The sequence below is a fragment of the Haliotis asinina genome, chromosome 14 (genome assembly GCF_037392515.1).
Source record: "Haliotis asinina isolate JCU_RB_2024 chromosome 14, JCU_Hal_asi_v2, whole genome shotgun sequence".
Lineage (NCBI taxonomy): Eukaryota > Metazoa > Mollusca > Gastropoda > Lepetellida > Haliotidae > Haliotis > Haliotis asinina.
Window position 1 is genome coordinate 5,311,621 of NC_090293.1, and position 15,647 is coordinate 5,327,267.

Here is a 15,647-nt window from a genome sequence, read left to right on the forward strand (position 1 = left end):
GTCTTAGATACACCACCAAGGGAAGCTAAATTGACAATGACTATAAATCAGGACATGACTCACCAATGGAGAAGTATGTTGATAGTATGGAATGAAAACAATGCAGGCATTACACATGAACTACTAATGTCAGTGAAAAACATTTTCAGATTGGGGAACTTGTTATTTCATTCATCTTATTATCTTTATATAACAATGAACTGGATGTTCAGGAATTGATACAAATTTAAATAATCGAACCATTGTTAACTTTAATGAACAGAAAGGCACTAAGTCTTAAACAATTCATGAGGTCATATATATGAAGCTTATATATAAACAAATGGTCACGTGTCATACTTTATAAAATTAAACAGAATGATTCAGTTTGGTGAAATACTACTTTGAACAGTATTCCTGCTAAACCAATGTAAGGTTTATGTGAGAGAAATACCCCAATGCAGATCTCAGGCTTCCACGAGTGAGTGAGTGAGTGAGTGAGTGAGTGTAGTTTTGTGCCGCTTTCAGCAACATTCCAGCAATGTCACGGCATGGGGAGACACCAGAAAGGGGTTTCACACAATAGACTCATGAGGCGAATCGAACCCTGGTCTTGGGTGTGATGAGTGAATGCTTTAACCACTGGGCTACGCAGCACCTACAGAGAATTATGAAACTTTACACAATGGAGCCCTTTGGCCCCCCCCACAAACCCTTTAAAACTACATCAGTGCAAACAGCATTAGTAATGAAAAGTTTCAATGTTGGAAATGAACTTGACATACATTGATTACATTGCTTCTACTAAAATGTTAAAAAGGGAATAAGGATGCAATCCCTTGTTAGTCTTGCAACATCTCACAGTAATTCCTTCAATATATTTACACATTATAAAATTAACAGACATGATGTTATGGAAGTCATCTCATGAACTACTGTTTACAGTTTCAAATATTTTTCCACAATACATATTTCATGAAAGGGCATTGTGGTTCAGGGTGACCTATCCTCAGTTATCAAGGGCACAATATCCATTACATCATGTAAACACCCCGGGCCCATTCACTGCCAGAATCTTCTTGTGGCTTATTTGAAAAATGATATGAAGGCATCCACACAAAATACAAAGATGGACAAAAGAAAAATTCTTTTTAATGAGCTGGAAGTGAAATAAATAAATAAATAAATAAATAAATAAATAAATAAATAAATAAATAAATAAATAAATAAATAAATAAATAAATAAATAAATAAATAAATAAAAAAATAAAAAAGAACCCTGAAGAAAATGACTGAGCCCAGGGTATGTGTCTATGACTATGGGATGTGACAAAAACACCCTCGATGACCAAGGATGAGACCGCATGCTATTACATACTGAATGCCATTTACCAATCATATGCTGATTACTTTGATAGGGACACTGCATTTATAAGTTATAACATCTGAATCCTGGTTTGTAACTCTCTGAAGTGAAGCATATACTCTGTAATAATAAGACATATATATAAAGTAACCATGACATGGCATTAAGTGAACAAGTACATTCTAAACACTATGTACATCAAAAGGGTATTTTACTTCATCAATAAATATTTAAAAAAAGACAAATATTGCACTTCAAACAATTCCCAAATTCATGTGGGTTTGAAATTTTAACTTCATTGCAATCGGTTATTATCAATAAATCCAAATTTATTCTAAATTTTACAATGAAACATCTCATGCTGACTGCTGGGTTTGTGAAGACATGACTATGATAGTGTTTACCACATCCTATCACCTTTCGCTGGCTTTAGTTCCCTACCGTGGGGCGCAATGCATCTGGTTTCAGAAGTGTCCATATTGGCTACAAATCACAAAATGTCTTGAAAACATTTCCACAAGACTCTTCAACAATCACCTCCACAAACCAAAATTTTGTTAGAAAATCAGTGCTATCTGCCAGTGTTTAAGAAAATATGACATAGAATGTTATTATACTATCATCATGATTTTTGCAAAAACAACTTAAACCATCATACAAGTAAAAGAAACCAGTTGACAGCTATTTACTTATCAGCTTTGCCACATATGCAAGTTAAGTATCAGGACTTAGTATGGCAAAAGTATCAATACTCAACAAGCTCAAAAGAACTGATTTCATATATGTGTCTCAGGACTATTCCGTCTGGATCACATACAATGATCCAGTTGAGCTATGAAGACATGACATCAGCTGAGTCGTTACGCTTGATCACAAAATCCTCTCTTGAAAGGTTTAACTCAGATTCTCTAAACAACGGCCCTTGGCATTAAAAAGAAAGAAAGATGTTGCAACATATTTCCATTGTTTGCTTCCACATGGTGTCTTCGTCAACCTACATATAAACAAATACACAAGCCATGTAAAATAATAGCTTCCTGATGACAAATAAATGGATACAGGCTTGGATATGGTGACAAAAATCTGTCAGACTCAAAAAAAGCCAAATTGTTCGTACAAGTAGCACTCTTGATATGCAACACTAAATGAGATTCTAAAACATATTCATCCTTAAACACATTAGACACATGGAAATGACATTCTTGGTAAAATCAATCTAAAAGTCTCATGTGAGCACAAAATCTTTGAACACAAAAACAAACAAATCAGGTAACAAACAACGGAACAGAAGCTGGTAAACAAATGGATTTCTAGGAACAAGATGATATGAATATTACTTCAATTCTATCATTGGGTAAGTCGGCATTACTTCAATTTTATCAATGGGTAAGTCGGCATTACTTCAATTTTATCATTGGGTAAGTCGGCATTACTTCAATTCTATAATTGGGTAAGTCAGCATTACTTCAATTTTATCAATGGGTAAGTGGGCATTACTTCAATTTTATCAATGGGTAAGTCGGCATTACTTCAATTTTATCAATGGTTGAGTTGGCATTACTTCAATTCTGTCAATGGGGGAGTTGGTTATGTTCTGAAGCGTATTTTGGTTCATACCATGTTCATAACATACTGATGTTGTGTGTCTGCAATAAAAATCCTGAATCCTTGAGCCCAGGAATGGTTTAACTATTATTGGTATCCATAAAATATTAAAATCAGCTTGTTGGAATTGAATGTTTCCTTGAATGAAGTTATGTATGGTTACTAAAATAATTGTGAACTAAAATTTCATTAAAATTAAACTTTCAAAAACGATTATCACAAATGATAATAAAAACATGAAAAATGTACATAAATGATCTTGTTCATTTGTCAAAATTCCCTCCATTATGCATTTTCCACATCCTTGACCATACTTTTCGCAAACTTGCCATATTTTCAGTGTATGAATTACAGGATGTCAAAAACAGTTAACCAATCAAATAACCTGTGTGACTGAAGAAATCTGAGGGTAACCAGACAAAGTATGAAGGCGAAGGGATCAAGGATGCGGGCCCTATCTGTATGAATATGTTCCTTACAAAGCAATCATGAAGAAGTACCAGAACTCCTGAAGAAGTCCACCATACAAGCTTATAATACAATACTAAGTGTGACTTTACTGATGCACGGGTTAAGCATTATGCATTTTATTGCTTAGAAACAGTGTTGAACTTAATGAACATTGGATATAAAAGTGACATTTAAGATTACTTGTGCCCCATTAAATGACGATCAATGATGCTACAATGGTGTATGAATAAATCCCCAGATACAAGAGAGTACTGAGAAAAGGCCCTTTCAGATGAAGTGGCAAGTCATCGGACAGCAATGGTAACTGGCCAAGGGTGTTTCACGCACTTAGGGAAACTTCACAATGAATGTCACCTATGTCTTTGGCAAAATAATAACGAAGTACTCAACATAAACATTTCAAAACATATAAACAATATATATTACTTCACCAACTGTGAAAAAAATTCTCAAAAATACTGAAATGTGAAACTTTGGTCGAACAACATAAATAACACACCTTAATTAATAAATACTGACATTTCAGTAATAATATTTGCAATGTCAACAAATATTAATTTTTTAAAAATGTTTCACAGGCAATGATCGAATGTAAAGTAAAATGTAAATCTGAACACTTGTATAAAGTTTCCGCTTACTCTGATAGACATGTCTTACCTAAATACTCAATTCATTTTAACTTTTACAACTGCAAATTTGGTTGAAAAATACCAACATTCTTATTTCATGATATATGTCACAGATTGTAAAGTCATTTTGTGTTAACACTCAAAATATTCTAGACTAACAGGCAGTAAGTGATATCCAACTCAAAATCGAGACATTTCTGACTGGAGCCGAGCTGCAATAAGACTGGTTCTTGGCTGTGCTCGAGCTGCATCATCTTCATGAAATACCACATTGGAATAGCACTGATCTGCCCTGATTCCATGACCCAGTAGATGAGGAGACATCTACAAACAAAACACTCAAGATGCCGAACGTCACCATAGCATGGCATCATACACAGGACAACAATTTCTTAAAACAATTCCCATGGAAGTCCTTCTGCATATATTTCTGCAACAGTAAAGCACAACACAGGTCTTCGCTCCATTTGGTTATCAAGTAACGCTGATAAGCTCATTGAAGAAATGCTTCTGTTCCATGTCCAAGTGTACATCTAGGGATGTATAATGTCCACATCGCCTGGTTATGGACTGAGAATAGAAGTGGTATGCACACAGTTTCTGTTACGTTTCCATGCCGATATTTTGATCCGGAGTTCCAGGAACAGCTTTAGTTACAAACAAGGGAGACATTGGAACAAGTAATCCGTAAATCTATTGAAATATTACCCTTTCCCAAGGCCACAGGAAATACGTTTCTTGGTTTTAGATTCAATACATTTAGCTTTCAATGTGTCTCAACATACCCTAAGACAGTATTATAGCTACAGATTGTGGTTTACATACAAGCATTCAAAATCTTACATAAAACTGTCAACCTATTTCTTTGTCTGGACATGACATTCTCACCTACAGCTGCTTTTTTAACATCTTTATCAAGGTAGCAACCTTTGACAACTTTTATAAGTGTTAAATCCTCAAAACTTAAAAACTGCATACTTCTGCTGTTGATAATAAATACATTTCTGTAAAAAGTTCTTCAATGCCACCAACATAACAATGTGTCCCCTGTATGTTTTCTTACATCAATGAGTCTTTAACAGTTCTCACACAGACTGCTTGTTGGTAAGGGGAGACAACTTGAGTCAAGGGAGGTAATCAACATCCTTCTGGTAGTTGGAATGCATCTTGTGCAACTGTGACAGCTATGGGTGAAAGACGCTCAGTCTTCACTTCATAAACACTACTCAAATCAAATGGCGGGGAATCTGGTTCCTGAAATAATAAATTGTTACCAAATCATGCACACTGGAAATAGGGTGATTTGACGACTTGTTACATATGTTACAAAATTGCACGATGACAATGAGATAATACATCTGGTTGACTGACATGAAACACTGGAAATTAATTACTGATTAACCGGATAAAACAATGTGTGAAATTTATAAATTTAACAATACTGCCAAAAATAATCAGCATTAAATTTATTTTAATTCAGATGAAAATGAGTCACTCACTGTTTTAATGAGTATACCATCTCCCTCTTCCTTTGAATGGAACCTCCCTCCTTCTCCTCGCGCTCGATTCAATGCATGTCGGTGTCGTGACTCGTGAAGATATTTCTGTAAGTTTGTTCAATTATAGATTCAATTTTAGAACACCAATACAAAAATAGATGCCAAATAACATTTTCACCTGTTATACATTGCGCAACTGTTAATGCTTCGAACAGTACATTTCATTACTTGCACATCATAACAGGATGATGAGAAGAAAAAAGTGAAGAAAACATACACACTTGGATAAAGCCTAAACCCAGGGTTGTAATGTGGGCAATCTGGGATTGAAACCCATGAAGAAAGGTTCTGCTATGTCTAAGGTAAAGACCCAGCAAACAAATTACTGGACCAAGTTGTCAGTTTTTAGTTATGCTTCAACGAAATTTAATCATCAAGATTGTTTTTGACAGATTGTTTACACATAATTGTGATGTAAATTTGATAGCTTAACTGGGCTCTTGATGTTGCAGTTATAGACAAGAAGACAAGAAATGAAAAGGGCTGAACACAGTTCTAACAACCTACAGTCTCACCAGACTGAAACATTTGTGAGGAAACATGCACAAGTTACTACTAACTTACATATAACCTCCTTGTCATTGTAAAGAAATGTTTTCAAAGATATTTAACTAGACATGGGCCATTCTGACAACACAATCTGAGTTTTACATCGTGTACAACGGCATGCTTGTGTCCAGGTTTTGACATAATCAAGAAGCTTTAGTTTGTGTTCACCGTATGTTTCCCAGCATGCATGTAAACCAAGACTTCACTTATTGACAGCTAAAAGCAGCACTGACCTGTAAGTTTACATGGGTTTTTAGCCAAGGAGAAAACAATCATGAAAAAAGGTCTGTTGTAAGCTGGTCTGTTGTATGTCTTGGTTAATGAACCTACATCTACAGTATCATAAAGCTTCATACTTTGCAACCCATGAAGGTCCATTAAGAACTGATTTTGAGTAACCCATGCTCGTCGTAAAAGGTGACTATAGCAATTGGGTGGTTAGGCTTGCTGACAATTGTCATCCGTTCCCAACAGCGCAGTTTGATGGACTGACTGGTCCAAGCTCGATTATTTACAGACCGCTGCCATACCACTGGAATACTGCTGAGTGCAATGTAAAACAGAATTCTAACACTCACTCACTCATACATTTGAAAAACTGGTCGAAATCTGTGTTTCACAAGCCAAGTGAACATGCTTTCTCCCAACTATCCAACAACAGTCAGTGAGATGAACTAAAGGCTGGACTATTGAAACTAATCTCCACAATGTTGAACTGAACAGAGACAAGGTTTTGTACAGTAACTGTTTACGTACAGATGTTATTTAAGTAGTGTCACATACAACTGGTCTCTGAAAGCAATGAACCATGCCACAGTGCGATGACATGCAATCAACATGGTCCCCATTAAAGCAAACAACAGGTACAAGGGGAGGCAACTGAGTGTGGGTGGTGGTACATAAGTGCAACTTTACAAGAAAGTTCGGTTTGTGCAAAATTCTCAGCAGGATGAGAAAGCATTTTGTCCCTTGGTAATGAAAACACTGCAGGATACAGAGTGAAATGTAATTCATATAAATTATGATTGTAGAAATACAAATACATATTTAAAAATTGCTGTTTAAATTCTATCACAGCATTTGGTTACCATTGTCACAAAAAGGTCAAAGCTCAGAAACAGGTGGAACAGAGCTGCATAGAATGTAAACTTGAGGAGAATATTTACACTCAGTCAGAAGATAGAGACAACACTCTCACTCAGGACCTCTCAGTAGAAATACAGGTGCTCTTTAGTGAGTTTTTATCAATATTTCAGTATTCAGCAATTTGAAACAACATTCTTTAGTGATATCTCTTAAAAATGTGATAAGTATTTCCATGTGAAATATAGAAAAGCCATTAGGTAAAGGTGGAGTTGGTATCTTAATGGTACCATTATTAACTATGGGATACTACGGTACAATAGTTACCAGTTCTGCTCTATCTCTTCTGATTCAGAATCGTCACCCATGAACGAAAAGAATTCCCATCATTAACAGCTTGGGTGATTGACAAGAGAGAGGACAAGCATGCTGAGGTCACATGGTTATCTTTGGTGGGAAAGAAGGGAGGTAACTCATGGGTGAGTGATATGAAGGGATTCCAGTTTCCACTTAACTTTTCAGAAGAGAGGGGAAAAAAGCAAATAAGCATGAGCCAGGATAACTTAAAATAATACTTCTTTGCTTTGCATAGATTTTTTTAAGGTTGACATGATGATAAATACAAAGTGCCTATTGTAGTGGTGATGTCAACTGAATGTGAATGATCAATACTGCTGCCTGAGAAGACTTGATTTCGATTTCAATACATCCCCAAAATGCTTCCATTTGTACATCCTCCAAACATCCTGAGGGATTCAGAGTGCAATGGTTTCAAATAATTTGTCAAAACTGCAACTGCTGTAACAGCTATGATAGACAACACGACTTGAGACACGTTGAGCTGACACAGACATGATCCTGAGAGGTCAGGAAGCTCACGTACATGTACTGACCATGCACAAACACAATACAGGATCGGGCTGATCAACCTATGTCTCACCAAAAGTCGTTCTCACCCGTCTCTCTTTAGATATTTTGCCATCTGCCTCTAACTTGGCACGGGCCTGGCGCCTTTTCAGTATCCGATGGTACTGCTTTGCGTTTACATATAATGGTTCATCGTCATCAACAATTTCTGGACAGGAGAGTGGGACTCTTTGAACGGTGGGGGTGTTTGTGGAACCGGGCACAACCTGCAATCAAGGAAGTCCAACTGAAATAAGATGTGACTATCTTGCCTCCACATAACAATGTTGAGATCTGATTGCTTTATATATACCAGGTACTAAGAATATATTTCTGAGCATGCTCCAACAAGATGTAATCAGGCTGCACATGTATTTCTGATGAAATCAGTTTCTCTACAAAGCACTGGCACCTTGCACACAGGTAAATGAAAGATGTTTTCTATCAACTGTTCATGAAACAAAATCAAAGTGAACACAACTTCACACAACGACACACATATGTAAAACCTGATTAGAATTGTCATGTCCAAAACATGGGGCAGGAATCATACAATTTTTCAAAGTTTTCATTGGAGAAAGCAGCAGCAGCAGAGAGATACTGCAATGAAGGAGGACGTAGGTATTGAACCTACTTCTATAACATGAAACTGTGAAAGCAAACAGTGGTGCCTCTGACCATTGAGCAACATAATCAATGCCTCTTGGGACAAGGCTTTGAAAGTGGATAAATTTAACCTCAGGATATCACGGTTCAAAATACCTACCATGACAACATTTCCATTGTCGGTGTTGTTGGCGACAGGCATCGGTGATGGTGACTGTGTTGTAGTCTGTGGAGCTGTCACCACCTGACTGGCGTCAGGGATCACTGGAGTTTGGGTGGACGGATACGCAACCTGGTACACACCTGTGTAGAGACACCAGATGTGGGATACAAGGGGACATAACTCCACTTTTATGGCAACATTACACAAATGCTAAGGAAATGTATGTTCCAAGATATGACTGCCTCAGAAAGGAAATAATTCACAAATTACCATCCAAAACTGTGTTCCACAGGAGATATCATATTGACAGTAGATTTTGTACAATGCCCTCACAATGCCAAGACGTCATGTACTCCAGGTAGTCACAATGCTATACATCACTGCACAGAAAGTTGATAAAATTGACATCAGTGAACACTTGGTTGAGATTTTCTATGTATCCTACCCCACAAGAATTGACTTATGAATAAATGAGTGTGTTACCATGGTTACAGTCCAACCTTATTTTGGAACAAATATTTGTGAGCTAAAGATTGACATGGAGATAAGGATGCAAAAGACATTTAGAGAAGATTGTAACACCTGGACAGACTTCTGACATTCTGATGGTTATCACTAACAAATGAAGTGCAAAGTACATCCTTAGAATATGTGTAAACCTGAACATGTGAAAAAATTTTACCAATTTGCACTAAAATCACACTGATAATAGCATGAAAGCACCGGTATGCAAAATTCAGCTTGTCTGGGTGAACGAATTCTAGTTCTACTAAATTTTTTCCAGTATATTCATTCCAATAATTTTCAATATAATATGAAGGATAACATTGAACTTAAAATCTTTTTCATATGTCATAATTTCCAATCAACAAAGAACTTCTCACCTGTATCATACATAAAGTTTATACTCAGCAACTGTATGTTGAAGAATGAAGGGACAGGGTATTTGTGTAAATGAAACCAGTTTTTAAAGGGAGTAAAAGTGACTGACTTTCTAACTCTGAGGGAAATGGCCGATATTTATATTTTGAATGGTGTGGTTTGACTGGAAATGGACACCATTACATGAGAGCAAAAAATTTGATATATAATGGGAGGGTGCAGGTGAAATTTGTGCTGGGTGAATGCAAAATATTATCCTCTTGCCATGCAGAGAAGCTGGATTGAACTGGACCGCTCTTCACTTAATGTGCTGCAGATTTGGGCATATTAAACTGAACACCTTAATAATAGCAAGCAATTTGTTCACAGTAAGGGAGGTAACTCCATAGTTGCCATAAATAAAACTATTGAATGGATCATTGACATATTCCAACTGACTGAAAAGAGGCTCTTTCACTTTAGTTCAGGAAGAAACTAGAAATGAACAGCCCACTACCCATTTTCAAAGATATTTCAAGGTGGGCCTCAAATTTCAAGGGCTTATATATTTTGCGAGGTCCAATTTCCTTACCTTGTGGCTGGAGCTGGGCTTGTGCAGAGTTGTCTGCCCCTGCAACGTGCTGCTGCCACAGTATCTGACCATTCTGAGCATTGATGAACTGCCCGAGAACCTGGTTCTGTGTCTGAGGCTGCTGGATAAATACCTGGAAGCACATAGCAACAACAACATGAAACTGCTAACACAGCAAATCTACATCCGCAGACAACAACAGAGAGGGCACAAGATCACGGATAGGTGAACTCCCTTGGACTAAAACTGCTTCAGTTTAACACCGCACTCAGCAATGTTTCAGCTATACCACAGCTGTCTGAACATAACAGACTGGACCAGATGCTCCAATGATTGACACGACATTCACATGGGGTAGGGTGACTGGCATCAAACAAGTACGTTAGCATGGTGATAAAGTATGCTGAAAATGTCTGTGGATCTCTCGTTAATTGTTTTCTAAATTGATAAAATGCTGGAAAGTTTAACATTGTTAAAATCTTCTTATACAGCTTTCATCTCTGATTTAACTCAACAACTGTAGCCAAATAAACTAGGTTATGGTATTTCTCTGAGAGGACCTTAAATGCTGTACAAGTGGACATTGAAGTGATCACTAGTCTAGGATATGATGTCTGGGCATCCATATTGCAGGGTTACATATCAGTGCATCTGAATATACAATGACGTTTGCCTTAGTAGATCGATGTAATTTCCTACAATTACATTTTGTACATGTCAGTCATAGGAGTTACAAGAGAACCAATAGTTAGAAGAAAGCCATCTGCTGTGACAGTTATGTCAGACACTTAAATTTAAATAAATGTACTTATTAAATTTTCTCACTCATCTTCTGCAATATTTTTTCAATGTGCAAACACTGACATAAAATCTCTGTAGTTTTTAACAAAGCCTAAACAAAATGCAATAACAGCACGTTTTCGATAATGTCTGCACAAGGGTAATAGGTGATGAGAGTAAAAGGTTGCTGTTTTGTTCAGATATATAATGGACTATCTTTTCCACATGTCAGTAAAATGAGGCACCACACCAGTTGTCAAACACTAAATTTTTCAGTCATTACAGGCTTGAAACTGAATGTTCTGTTGATCAGTGTAAGAACTGCAGTCAGGTTGAACTGGGTCGTGACATGATCAGCAGATCCAGGCAGTGCAAGGGGATGCAATTCTTCACAAGAAAATTACAAATAGTAAACCCAAGCCTGTGGGCATTAATACTGTACACTGAAGAGGACTGGTTGGAAAGTGATTAAGTGAGAGGGTGAGCGACTGACGTACTGGTTGTGTGACGTTCTGGGGCTGGTTCTGAGTCATGGCCTGGTTTCCTGCGTACAGTGGCAGCTGAAGAGAAGGAGGAAAGTCAGGGTTGGTGCCCACATTCGGGTCATAAAACATCATCATGGTGTAATGTGAGTAGCACTCATGCATTCTCCTCAAAACAGTTACAAAATACCCATTTTTCCACAACTGTAGTTACTCGGTGGTGGCTTGGGTGATTGTGTTGCAACACGCAGCCATCCAAAAGTGGGTGGTCTTTAACATATTTGGAGTGGCATATATTCTGGTCTAATTTGTCCATGCGAGTTATCTCTTATTTGTGTCAATACAAGATGTATCAGTGGGGTTTCAAAACAAGTTTCACATGTTTGCAAACAGGCACAAGAAGCAGTCGTCTGAAAGCGGTAACTAAGAACAACAGGAGATGCTCGTTTATTGTGCCTATTCTGCGAACAAGTGAAACTTGTTCTAGGACACAACTCATATAGCTACAGGATAACTCGCAGTTGCAAATTCAACCAGAATTGATACAAGGGTACCCGTGATAAGCATATCAAATACATTTCTGATATAGGAGTTTTACCTGCTGCAAAATTTGTCCATTCTGGCCCTGAAGCTGTATAGTCTGTGGGAACTGGCCCTGAATCTGTATAGGTTGACCCTGGGGTAGGGTCTGCAGCATGAAGGACTGCCCTTGCAGGAGGCCATTCTGCCCCAGCTGGATCAACTGAAAACACAATACATGGTCAGGGCTGCATGGTAAACCTCTGGGGGGGTATATGTGTATATTCAATATGCAATAAGATACCTTAACATCCAAGTTAATGTTGTTCATCTTACAATATATGAGGATTACAGTTCCAAACATCCTGTCCTCAGCAATGATAAATTGACAAAGAATCTATATTTAGTTCAAAATTGGGATACATTTTAAAACATTAAAGATTTTTCCTTAAAGGATATTTCAAAACTTTAGTTTAACCAAGTTTTACCTTTATTCCTATTATCAGCTGGTGAAAAGCAATTAACTTCAGCATGCTCTTAAAGCCGGAAATATTGTTATAACAAAACTGGGATTTCCTTCATTCCATTTTGTTAATACTGGCACATATTAAATACTGTCTCTGGGCTGATCTAGGAGAAATTATTCATAATCCAATATGTAATCCATATATTCATATATATCTGCCAAGATCTGTCTGAAAGATATCAAATGGTTTTTGAGTTGTACACCAGAAACAAAACCCATTCCTCCCTGTTGAGATTAAATCCAAATTCTTTCCATGGAAACCGGGTAAAGACAAAAATGACAAAAATCTGCAAATAGCAAAATAAACCATGTTGGGGTCTGCCTCAAATATCTGCAAAGTTTTGCTTAGAGATATTAAGAAGTTTTCAACTTGAGCTCTGGATAAGATGCCCATCCCTCCATTTTGAGACTAAGTCCGAAACATTTCCATGGAAAAAGAGAAAATAATACATCACAAAAACCTTTGCATAGCAAAAGGCACCACTTTAGGTTCTGATCGATATATCTAACTAACGTTTTGCAGAAAATTATTGAACGGTTTTTGAGTTATGCATTTTGAGGATGTCTCAAAGAACACGGTCACACTGTGATTGCCAACACTGCTGTACCTGTGGTTGTGCCTGGAGTTGTTGCCCTTGCAGGGGAAACTGGATGGTCTGAAAGGGAGACTGCACTACGGACACTCCGTTCTGACTTGCATCATACGAGTTCTGCACCTGGAGCTGCTCCATCGGACCACATGGGGTCTGCAACGACAAACATGACTCAAAGTTAGGCATTAGAAAACACATTGAGAACTACTGACAAACAAGGAAAAGTTGAACTGGTGCAGAGAACGTGTTTACAAGAAAAAGGCGGTGCACGACAATGAGCAAACCCATCTGGTTTGTGAAGGGGAGAACAGATGGAGGCTAGTGCACATGCAGTGCATGATGATGAAATTGATTCTGTACGTAGCTGCACGCGCCTTGCTCAGAAGACTCTCAAATTTGATTCGGTCAATCTTTTTTAAAACCTTTTATGGGGCTTGTGAGACTAAAAGTATTTCATCTGTGCCTTGGCAACAAAAATCATGTGAATACATATACATGTGTATATATATATATATAAGGTATATAACTACAGTCTGTAAATGATGTAACCTGACACACCCAGTGGTTGATACTACGAGTAGTCTGACAGGTAATTAACCCCAAAACTTGTTTATCTAACCCATATAGTCACACTATTATCTCACTGTTCAACAATGGTTAAACTTGTTCAGTGCTATCAATCATTTATTTATCAAGAAAACATATTACTTAGATTTCAAATCCTTGATTTTTTTACAAGAAGAATCAATCATCAACTACAAGTTTTAATAGCAATGAAATTATTACTTAAAGGCATATTCAATACACTCATTCATTGATAAAAAATACATGAAAGTCTCTAAACCTATCCAAAATAGACTGTCATCCATCAAATTTCAAACTCTTCAATGAACAATATGCTAAAAATAGTTTGGGATATATATTTTTCACAGCAAGGAAGTAAATACTTAATAAATGTGTGTAGATTTGTGTCATCCATATACTCACATATCAGTTCAACAGCTTTGCAGTGAAATAAACACTTCCTTATTCAAACTTCACTGCCATGTACTGGACATAAACATTTGTCCAATAACAGATTCCTCAATCCTCCTCTAACTTTATGCAAAATGTACACTGGCAATAAACCTGAATGATCACAACACATCTAAGCCATAACACAAAGCATGATAGTGCCTTTACCACCCCACAGCAATGAGAGCGTTAACATCTATTTGCCAACAATGCTTTATTTACTCCGTATTACTTAAATAAACATTTTCTAAACCCACCTGAAGACAACAAAATATGATTTTGTAATCTGGACTAGTCAAAGACCACAGGAGTCTGAATCAATTATTCAATGCTGTCCTGTTGACTGATTATCTCATCAACACATGGGGCACTTTCTTTCGATTTGTTGGCACTTGTAGGCCAATAATTGGCTTCCTCGGTGTGTTTCATAATCAAAGAAATTATCATTCATAAATTTTAGCTTAAAAGAACCATGTAAATAGGCCCTGTAAATAATTTAGCTAGCGATTTAACTCATGTCTACCCTGGATATGCGGAAATTATCTGGGCTACTTGAGAATTTTCTAAACCGGAACAATGAATAGAAGGGAGTGTTATTTTTCCCCATGTTATTTTAAGTAGTCTATTCCGCTATGTTTGTATCATGAAATGGGGGCATACCCCAATAACGTCTACTTTGTGTCTACTCGCCCACTCGCTGTCAAATTGATTTTTACATCATGATGCGTAGTTCGTACAATGGGATCTAACATTGAAGGGTGATAGTTGATCTAATCGGCCACAATCAAACAATTCCTTTGAGATTGGCCAGTCACTGGGTAAGATCCCCACAAATTTTGAACACTACAGTGTAAAAATAGTACTCTAGAGCGTAGAAACGGCTCCATTCACTGATATTTGTACGTCAATCAACAAAAACAACACGGCACATTCGTTGTTCTTACGAGAACATGTGAAAACAAAGACAATGACCTAAATTCTCATGATTCCGAATAAATTTGCACGAGCCATCGAGATTCACGTGCGCTTTCCCGTACAAATGTATTTTCAAAACATTCAAATATCTCGACAAATACGCAAGGAGTACACACAACGATTACAGAAGCACAATGAATAAGAAGATAATTTGCGGACTTACATTGGGCCGGTGATTTCAGTGCGGTGCCGAGGTGATTGGTTATGGAAATCAAGCCGAGATGGACAACGAATCATGAGAAACTACCCTTGCGCACCTCGTCCGCCATTGGCTCTGGCCATTATATACAAGCCCTCCCTCGTTGAAACAAGTCGTTGCAAAAGTCTTTTCCTCTTATGAGACAATTGCACCTCTAAGTTCACGAAAATACTGGTATATAGTTTATTTG

At 37.3% G+C, this 15,647-nt stretch overlaps 1 protein-coding gene across 3 annotated transcripts; it reads right to left on the bottom strand.

Annotated features, from left to right (window-relative positions):
- Positions 1-1,267: 1,267 nt before the first annotated feature.
- On the bottom strand, positions 1,268-15,516 carry LOC137261311 (nuclear transcription factor Y subunit alpha-like). 3 transcript variants are annotated; one of them, XM_067799040.1, is made up of 9 exons: positions 15,422-15,516; positions 13,285-13,422; positions 12,230-12,373; positions 11,647-11,709; positions 10,370-10,502; positions 8,914-9,056; positions 8,198-8,374; positions 5,550-5,654; positions 1,268-5,304 (listed from the first exon to the last, which is right to left on the bottom strand). In XM_067799040.1, the coding sequence occupies exons 2-9, from the start codon at positions 13,405-13,407 to the stop codon at positions 5,188-5,190; spliced, it is 1,005 nt and encodes a 334-aa protein (XP_067655141.1). In that variant the 5' UTR covers positions 13,408-13,422; positions 15,422-15,516; the 3' UTR covers positions 1,268-5,187. The 3 variants fall into 3 exon arrangements, with proteins under 3 accessions (XP_067655141.1, XP_067655142.1, XP_067655143.1); XM_067799041.1 differs by lacking the exon at positions 15,422-15,516 and adding an exon at positions 15,256-15,367; XM_067799042.1 differs by having other exon boundaries at positions 5,220-5,304; positions 8,182-8,374.
- Positions 15,517-15,647: the final 131 nt, after the last annotated feature.